This window comes from Nyctereutes procyonoides, unplaced genomic scaffold (genome assembly GCF_905146905.1).
Source record: "Nyctereutes procyonoides isolate TBG_1078 unplaced genomic scaffold, NYPRO_anot_genome, whole genome shotgun sequence".
Lineage (NCBI taxonomy): Eukaryota > Metazoa > Chordata > Mammalia > Carnivora > Canidae > Nyctereutes > Nyctereutes procyonoides.
Genome location: NW_026575028.1, coordinates 7,537,348 through 7,546,801, shown reverse-complemented (window position 1 = coordinate 7,546,801; position 9,454 = coordinate 7,537,348). Strand labels below are relative to the sequence as shown.

At 47.6% G+C, this 9,454-nt stretch overlaps 2 protein-coding genes across 2 annotated transcripts in view; one reads left to right on the top strand and one right to left on the bottom strand.

Moving 5' to 3' along the window:
• The window catches only part of VAMP1 (vesicle associated membrane protein 1), an 84,437-nt gene that overhangs the window by 15,600 nt on the left and 59,383 nt on the right, over positions 1 to 9,454 (top strand). The gene's annotated exons all lie outside the window — the stretch shown is intronic.
• Positions 375 to 2,973, bottom strand: CD27 (CD27 molecule). The gene is made up of 6 exons (XM_055315562.1): positions 2,757 to 2,973; positions 2,476 to 2,607; positions 1,376 to 1,588; positions 1,132 to 1,221; positions 756 to 875; positions 375 to 499 (listed from the first exon to the last, which is right to left on the bottom strand). Exons 1-6 carry the CDS (start codon positions 2,890 to 2,892, stop codon positions 375 to 377), a joined length of 816 nt encoding a protein of 271 aa, XP_055171537.1. The 5' UTR covers positions 2,893 to 2,973.

The following is a 9,454-nucleotide window of genomic DNA, read 5'->3' as shown; positions in this document are numbered from 1 at the left end:
CACTTTATTTTGCCGAGGTTCTAGGTCAGTGATACAGCACATGGTGTTTCGTAGGGGAAACTGTGTTCTCCAGCTAAGGCCATAGCCCTCTGGTGCAGGGCTGGAGTGAAAGTGGGTGGGCCAAGACACACTTGAGTCCCTGTGTCCCACCTTCCACCTCATCCCCATGTGTCCTTTTCACTGCCAATCTCCAAAAGGCACTTTTTCAAGTCTGCACATAGGAAAGGGTTCTGATTAACAGGGTGGTACTGAAACTGGGGGCGGGGGTGGTGGGACAGTCTTGTTCCCCCTGGATGGCCCCACCACTGGGGTGGGATGGAGGCTGAGGTTTTTTGTACTGATGACCTGCCCACCCCTCTCCGTGGTGCACAAGCTCAGCAGTAGGAAGCGGGTTCTGGTTTTCGGTAATCTTCCTGAATGGGGATGGCGCCACCCTCTTCCTCCCTGGGGCAGCTGTAAGGACAAGGCTCCACAGGCACCACTGGGCATTCTTCTTTGTCTGCGGGAGGAGAATCAGATGAATCCTCACTGGCAGTGAGGGTGGGGGGTGGTGACAGGAGTGGAGATGAGCCAAGGAGGGTCAGCTTAGCTGTCAGGGGGTTGCCAGCTAAGAGGGAAGAAAGAGAAGGTGGGAGCCAGCGTTGGTAAAGATGGAGTAAGGAAAGCTTCCCTGAGGTTCCAGGCATGGGCAGAGGGCCTGGGATGGTAGGGTAGGGGACAGGGACAGGACTGGAAACCTGTATGTTGTCTCTTACTTAGCCTGTATTTTCTTTGTTGGTGGAAGAACAGAGCTCCGATCATGGTGAAAGCAAGAAACATTCCAGAGAGGATCACAAAGATGCGGATGCAATCTGAGCTGCACAGAGACCTTTGGGCTGTGACAGGCAGAGGCCACACAGGGTTTTTGGAGAGAGCCTAGGCCTTGACTCCCCTCAGCCTAGGCCCATTGTCACCTCCCCTCCCAACTGTCGCCCATCCCCTTCCCTACTGCTACCACTGGACTCAGTTCTTTCCTAACCCGTAGACTCTGCTTCTCCCCCTTCTAAACTCTCCTCCTAGGAGCTTTCTGGCTGGCTTCCCTCTCCTGTATGCAGTCTCTCTGGGGGTAGAGAACAGGGAGAGAAAACTCACGTGGCCAGTGGGTGGAGAGAGCTGGGGCAGGCAGCCACCTGAAGTCAGCCAGGGTCTGCACCTGCCGGACTGTGCTGGTCTCCTTCATCTCTGGAAAAAGAAACAGGCTGAGCAGGAGCTGGGGAATCTCCTAGGCCTAAGGAAGGCCTGAGGCCTAAGACGCACAATGAGATGGGAGGGCTGACTGGCTGGCCAGGCAACTTACTTGGGGAGGGTGGTGATTGTGGCGAGAGCCTTACTATACCTGTCACTGGACAAAGCGTTGCCTGGAACTTAATTTTGGCGTAAGGTAAGTGGGTGGGTTGCAAGTGTGGGCCCGGGGCTGGAGACGGATGAGGTATCAGTAAGGGGTTTGAAGAAGGATCACACTCCGTACACTGCTTGTCCCTGCACTTCCAGCCCTTGGGGCAGTCACACTCCGCATTTGCGGTGAGAGTGCAGTTTCGAATGAGAAGACCTGTTGACAGAGGGCAGGGTGGGGGGGACAGGGACACACAAGCAGCTCAGGCCTCAGAGACCTGCAAGGTGCACTTGCTAAATCCTGCCCTGAGCTCCCAACCCAGACCCACAGTGAGGGACTCCTGCCCCTCGCTCTCTGTCACCTAGTGAGTGCCTCTGCCTCTATTACTAGGGTCATTAAAGGGAACACTGAGACCTTTTAGAAAATTCATGCATAGGTAAGCAGTGTAGTAGTTCAGTTACAGAGTCCTCACAAGGGTCATGAGGGGGAACATTTGTGCAAAGGGGCCACTTGAAAGTCTGCTACTCTATGTAGGCTGGCACATGGTTTCTGAAATTCTAGCTAAGCTGGAGAAATAATAAAAGAATCCATAACACAGCTGCAGACATTGCACTTCTTCATTTTATAAAAGATAAAATTCTAAAATAAACAAAAACATGGGCCACACACACATATTCATTTTCCTAAATAGGCTTTTGTGTGAAAAGAAGAAAGATATTTCCCACCGGCTGGTATTGTTATATACTAAGAAAGATGTACTCCGGGGTCCAAACAAATGCATGCTTCAGATGCAGCCAGTTCATCAATAAGGGGTCGCTTATCTGAAATCTAGGGACCTAGGGCTACTTCCCCTCCCATTTTTTTCACTTACCCCTTCTTGTCATGATCTGAGTTATACACCCATTCTCAGCAGCCCCCCAAATTCTGCTTTCTCCTTCACTGTAACACTAGAGTTCTCCCCAGGGTATGTGCCCAGGTCACCCCATTTCCCAGCATTGCCTCCACTTGCAGTAGCCTCGAAGTGACAAGCTCTGACCCCCTCCTCTTTGCTTCTCCACACCCAGCTCTGCCACCTTGCTCCCCCGGAGGCTTGCCCATCTCACCAGAGTTACAATGCCGACAGCTCTCACAGTGGCGCCGGGCGTGGTGGTCTGGTGAGAAGGAGGCCCCCGGTATGCAGGGATCACACTGAGCAGCCTCTCCATGCCTTTCACAGTCCTTCACGAGGAAAGTTCCTGTGAGCAGAGGTCTAGGGTCAAGGCGCAAGGAAGGCCACTACTCTGCCCTCTTCAAGGCAGGACAGGATTCCTCTCCTTGCTTGAGCTCAGACACACTCTCTGCTCCCCTCCCACCCCCAAACCCCTGGCGAGGCCTCCTCTCTTACCTGGCTTACACATCTGGCAGCACCGTTCTCCCTGGACCTGGTAGTGTTTCTCTGGACAGCGCTTAGGGGCTGGGGTGGCTGAGAGCCCCGCCAGGGTCCCCAGAATCCACAGCCAGCAGGGAGGTGGCCGGGCCATGGTTCTCACTCAGGGGAGCTCTTTTTGCACCCTAGTTGCAGACTGCTGGCCTCGGTGGAGCTGGGACGTCCAGCTGGGTACTGGTACCTACTCTCTGTATCTCCTGGGCAGCAGCTGCAGGCCCTCTTCAGAAGTTGGCTTCAGGTGGTAAGGCGACCTTTGATGGCAGCTGAAGCTCTATTGTGCCTGTTTTTTTTTTTTTCTCAGAACAGCGACTTCCACCCCCTCCCCCTTTTCCGTGTGCTGGGTGCCAGCAAGAGTATTAAAGGGCAAGCTTTGTCAGAAGATCTGCTGCTCCTCAAAGGCATCCATCACCTCCAACATGCCGGCCTCTCCCGGTTTCCATCTGGCTCTTTTTTTTTTTTTTAAAGATTTTATTTATTTATTCATGAGACACAGAGAGAGAGAGGCAGAGACACAGGCAGAGTGAGAAGCAGGCTCCATGCAGGGAGCCCAATGTGGGACTTGATCCCGGGACCCCAGGATCACACCCTGGGCTGAAGGTGGCACCAAGCCACTGAGCCACCCGGGCTGCCCTCCATCTGGCTCTTATGCTCACTAAGAACATAACCCACTCATGCCCGTCTCTTTTACAGAATGTTGGTTGCATGGGTCACTACCTCTCCCCTTCACACGCTTGTGCACAGAGATGCCCACGTTGCCCCCTGTTCACAGCTTACAAACTGATAACAGTTTAGAGAAGGAGGGGAGACCTGAGTACAGGTCTACCAACTTTTATCTGAAACTCTTGGGGTCAGATAAGTTTTAGAATTCAGGATTTTTCAGATTTGGGGGAGAAACTAGCCCTGCAAAATGCCCTCACGGGGCTGGCATAGCACTTACAATCAAGCACAACATTTCTGCAGTAAAAGAATATTGGGGCACCTGGGTGGCTCAGTCAGTTAAGCATCTGCCTTTAGCTCAGCTCATGACCCTGGTGTCCTGGGATTAGAGTACCGGGTCAGGTTCCCTCTGCTCCTCCCCCCAGCTCATGCTCTCTCTCTCTCTCAAAAAAAAATATATTTTAAGATTTTATTTATTTATTCATGAAAGACACAAAGAGAGAGAGGCAGGCCGAGGGAAGAAGCAGGTTCCCTGCAAGGAGCCTGACGTGGAACTTGATCCTGGTTCTCCAGGGTCACATCCTGGGCTGAGGGTGGTGCTAAACCGCTGAGCCACCCGGGCTGCCCAATATATATATTTTTAAATTTTTATTTTTTTATTTATTTTTATTTTTTTAATTTTTATTTTTTAATTTTAATTTTTATTTATTTATGATAGTCACAGAGAGAGAGAGAGAGAGAGAGGCAGAGACACAGGCAGAGGGAGAAGCAGGCTCCATGCACCGAAAGCCCGACGTGGGAGTCGATCCCGGGTCTCCAGGATCGCGCCCTGGGCCAAAGGCAGGCGCCAAACCGCTGCGCCACCCAGGGATCCCTATTTTTTAATTTTTAAAAAAGAATGAACCATTGAAGCTAAGTGGGTTTAATAAGGACCGTAACTAACCCTTGCATCGAATGAGGTCTGGTTTTATGGCCAAAATACTTTGCTACAGAATTGTTCTGCATTGCAAACAAGGGACTTACACCCATGTCCTCCTCTCAGCTAGGAGATCACATGCAATCTCATTTCATCCTGCCAGCCCATGGGGTGGGTATCACTGTCCCTCTGGGCCTTCCCTTGTCACCTCACTACCGATTTCATTCTTCCCAGCCTTGGCACTTGGGATGAGATTCCCCGGGTAATTGCTTGCCTGTTTCTGCTGTTCTCCTGGGAAGGCTGATCTGGGGATATTGGAACTTGTTGGACTTTTCTCTCTTTGAACCCACAGTTTATTTCTCCAGGCCCCTTTTCATTCGGGGGCTTTGGCGCTGTTTCCACACTGCTCATAAAATGTCACACTCCTGTGACCTCACCTGTTAGCTCTGTTCTCTCACTCACTCTGGTTTCCTTTCTCTTCATATTTTCCATCCCCGTGCTTTCCTCCAGGCCCCTCTTCTCTTCAAGAGGGTCCTCACACGTGGGAAACCACATGTGAGTGTGATCTGAAGAATTATTTCTACACAACCACTCTTCTCCCTTGCAGGCAGGGTGCCTGAATTCCCACCTCAGAGAGACAACCTTGTCATCTGAGGATTGTGCTGTCACTAACAGTCCTGTCCCATCCCCAGATGTGGTCATTCTTTTCACTGTGAATCTTTTTTTTTTTTAATTTAGTTATTGGGGCACCTGGGTGGCTCAGTGGTTGAGCAACTGCCTTTGGCTCAGGTCGTGATCCTGGGTTCCTGGAATCGAGTCCCTCATTGGGTCCCCACAGGGAGCCTGCTTCTCCCTCTGCCTATATCTCTGCCTCTCTGTGTCTCTTATGAATAAATTAAAAACAAAAGTCTAAAAAAGGATTTATTTGAGAGGGAGGGAGAAGCGCAAAGGGAGAGAATCTTCAAGCAGACTCCCCACTGAGTGTGGAGCCCATGAGGGGCTCCATCCCACAACCCCTGAGATCATGAACTGAGCTGAAACCTATGGGTTGGACACTTAACTGACTGAGGCCCCCAGGTGCCCCTTCACTATGAGTCTTAAACCTGGGCATGAGAAGTGGGGGCCTGTGGGGTTGGAGTATACCACACAAGAGCAAGGAGGAGTTGGGACCTTTAGGGAGAACTTGCAGAAGGGGGAACTGGAGGACCCAGAGAGGACTGGCAACTTTCACAGTCTCACGGCTACTCATCCATGCGAAGGAGGCTTCGGTGCTCTGTGCTAGGGCCCATCATCCCTCTTCGTGGGGGAAAGGGCAGGAGCAGGGTCTGTCTGGCTCTCCTGGAGTACTGTGGCCCAGAGGAGGAAAGCCAGCTTTCTGGACCTCACTTTGCTCTAGGTGAATGGAACCTGGACTGGCTCCCTGGGTAGTGCCTTCATCTTGTCTACAGGTCTGCGAGTGCAACCTGCTGACCTCTCCCTCGGAATCTTCCTTTACCACATTCTCTTTTGGGGTGCAGCTTCTCTCCACACATGCTGGCACAGAGATCTTTTCTTCTCAACTCCTCCCTCCTCCTCCTGCATCTCCAGAGACAGGCCCACGGAAGCACATCTCTTTTGATGATTTTCTTTATTTCTGAGGGCCTGACTAAACCCTCAAACTGGAACAGTGACCATAGCCCAGATGGCAGCTGGGGCCACCCTACTTCTTGATATCTAGGTAAGACACTCCTGACCTTTCAAGCAGGACAGGCCCTGGACAGAGTGAGGAAGAGGCAGAGCTGTCAACTGGCACCAACTCTGGTGGTCCAGCTGTTATGGCCATCTCTTGTTCCCACTCAGCTCAAGTCCAGTTCTTGCCTTTGTGCTCCTGGCTCTTCCCTTACCTCTGCCCTGACACAGGTTCCTGCCCTATACAGGCTTTCTTGAATTTTCCTCCAAACCAATGGTAAACAGAAGGCTGTTAGGTGTGGCTAAACTTTTGCTTAAGAAACGTTTACATATCACAAGGTTACAACTTAAAATTGAATTTTAGGTATTCTTGTTTTCAACGGTCCTTCCTGCCCCAGAAATTTATGGGTAGTCTCGCTACCTCATAAGGCAGCAAAGGCACTGACCGTCTTGCTGACACTGCCCCAACCCCACCCTTTCCTGTCACAGACTGTCAGGCAGCATACCCCATCTGTCTTCAGCCCCTCGTCCCGGAATTGGTCTTGGCTCCTTAGAAATCTATGGGATTTCTGGGTGCCTGGGTGGCTCTGCAGTTGAGTCTGCCTTTGGCTCAGGGCGCAATCCTGGGTCCAGTGTCCAGGGATCAAGTCCTGCATCAGGCTCCCTGCGAGGAGCCTGCTTCTCCCTCTGTGTCTCTGTCACTCTCTCTGTGTCTCTCATGAATAAATAAGTAAAATCTTAAAAAAAAAAATAGAAAACTATAACCAGTCAAAGTATTGAGTGGAACAGGACTCTCTCCAAGATCCTTCCTTAGAAGGAAGTTCTGTTACATAACACAGATGTCAGACATTACTGTTCCTGGGGCACCTGGGTGGCTCAGTAGGTTAGGCATCCATCTTTGGCTCAGGTCATGATCTCAGGGTCCTGGAATCGAGCCCTACATTGGGCTCCCTGCTCTGCCTACACTCGAAATACACACGCACACACACGCACACACACACACACACACATACACACACACACACATCTTAAAAAAATAAAATAAATTAAAAAAAATCACTGTTCTTGATCCTTACCAACAAATCCCTCAGTTTTTCTAGCCTTCTCTGCCCCTCCCACTCCATTCCCTACCCCTACACCTCCCTGCTTTAGGTCCTCCTTCCCAGCGAGTCTTTAGGAGACCAAGTGGGCAGGACAGTAGGGTGAGCTCACTTCCCAGTTCTGTAATTTGCATTCATGGGACTCCTGGCCGGATCTCACAGAGGACTGAGTTTTCATGGGCATTTCTTTCTTTATTTCAGATTTTATTTATTTATTTATTTATTTATTTATTTATTTATTTATTGATGATGGAATGAGAGCAAGAGCGAGAGTAAGAGAGCACTAGAAGTAGGGAGAGGCAGAAGGAGAAGCAGGCTCCCCGCTGAGCAAGGAGCCTGATGCAGGGCTCTATCCCAGGACCCTAACATCATGACCCGAGCTGAAGGCAGACACTTACTGGACTGAGCCACCCAGGCGCCCCAGTGGACATTTCTTTCAAACTTTGACTACTTTTCAGTATCTCAACTCCAGTTCCTAATATTGCCTAGCGCTTTAAGGTACTCACTAAATACTGGGTGGTCTGTCCTCAGCCTTATTCCTTAATAGTTCCAACCACAATTATAAGTTTGACATTTCAGGGGGCCCAAAGCCACATTGACCTCCTAAATTCCACTCCTCATTCAATAAGAATTTGTTACATATCCATTCTGTGCCAGATACCAGCTAAGTAATGGGTCACAAAGGTGAAAAAAAAATAAGCATGTGGTTTCTGCCCTCGTGGAATCAGCACATCAGTGAGAGAATCAGAATGGATCAACTAATCTCAAAGACAAACGTAAAGTTATTAGAATGGTCATTACTGGAGCACCAAGAAGGGCAGAGACAGTGCAATAATGATGCCTGTCCCCTAAGGGGTGAAATGCTTCAGCCAGGAAGTTTTGCTGAGCTGTGTGGGATGACGGCTCTCCACCTACTGGAGAATTGTTTCTTCCTTTGGTTTAGGTTTCTAGATGTCTCTCTATTTTTTTTCTTTGGCCACTTCTCTTCTTGAGCCTTAATAGTTTTTCTTATATAGAGATGATACAAAATAGGGGTCATCTGTTCCTTGAAAGCTTGGGAGAATTTATGTGTATTTTGAGTGTAGGCTTTACACTGATGATTTCATTCAGGTTTTCAGTTTCTTCTAGAGTCAGTTTGGTAGATCATATTTTTCTGGGAGACTATTTAATCTGCTTCACATTTATGGGTGTAAATGTTTAAATCACCACTAGATCTACAGTTATTTTCCCTTTTTCATTTCTAATATTGTTTATAATTTCCTCACTTTTTTCTGATATATTTTCATGAAATACATCTAATTATGACTTACATCAAAGAACTAGTTTTTGATTTCACTGTGTTTTCCCATTATTTCTTTGTTTTCTGTTTCATTTTACTCTGTGGAGTAATTTTAAAATTATCTCCTTTGAGGAGCAAAAGATCTTTTTTTTTTTCTTTCTTTCTTTGGGTACATTCTGCCATTCTTTTTCTAACTTCCTTTTTTTTTTTTTACAAGTTTTATTTATTTAAGTGATCCATATACCCAATGAGGGGCTCGAACTTATGACCCCAAGGTCAAGAGTTGTATGCTCTCCTAATTGAGCGAACCAGGTGCCTTCTTTTACTAACTTCTTGAATTTGGTGCTTAGTTGATTCATTTAAATTTCTCTTTTATAATGCATGCATTTAAGACTATAAATTTCCCTCTAAGAACTGTTTTAGCTATGCTGAAGCAAGATTTTGTGAAAATATATTATTACTAAATATTGTTATGTTGTATAAAATTTTGTTATAGATTAATATTTTAGTGGGAGCAAAAAGATCTTTATGTTATAAACAAGTAAAAATAACATTATCTTTAACTATTGTTTTCCTTGGGACTCCTGGGTGGCTCAGTGGTTGAGCATCTGCTTTTGACTCACAGCGTGATCCCAGGGTCCTGGGATCAAGTCCCACGTCGGGCTCCCTGCATGGAGCCTGCTTCTCCCTCTGCCTGTGTCTCTGCCTCTTTCTCTGTGTGTCTCATGAATAAATGAATAAAATCCTTAAAAATAAATAAATAAATAAATAAATAAATAAATAAATAAATAAATAAATAAAATTGTTTTCCTCAACTTTATCTCATCTTTTTTTATTTAAAAAGTTAGAAGTGAAAATGGAAAAAAAAATTCAACAATTCTAGATAGGTTTCAAAGTACCCTTTGATCAGTCTTCTCTCCCAGTCCCGGTCCTTTCTCTGCTTCCTCAGAGGTAATCACTGTTGCAGATTAGTGAGTATTCTTCCAGAACTTTTTCTTTTTAAAGATTTTATTTATTTATTTGAAAGACAGCATGA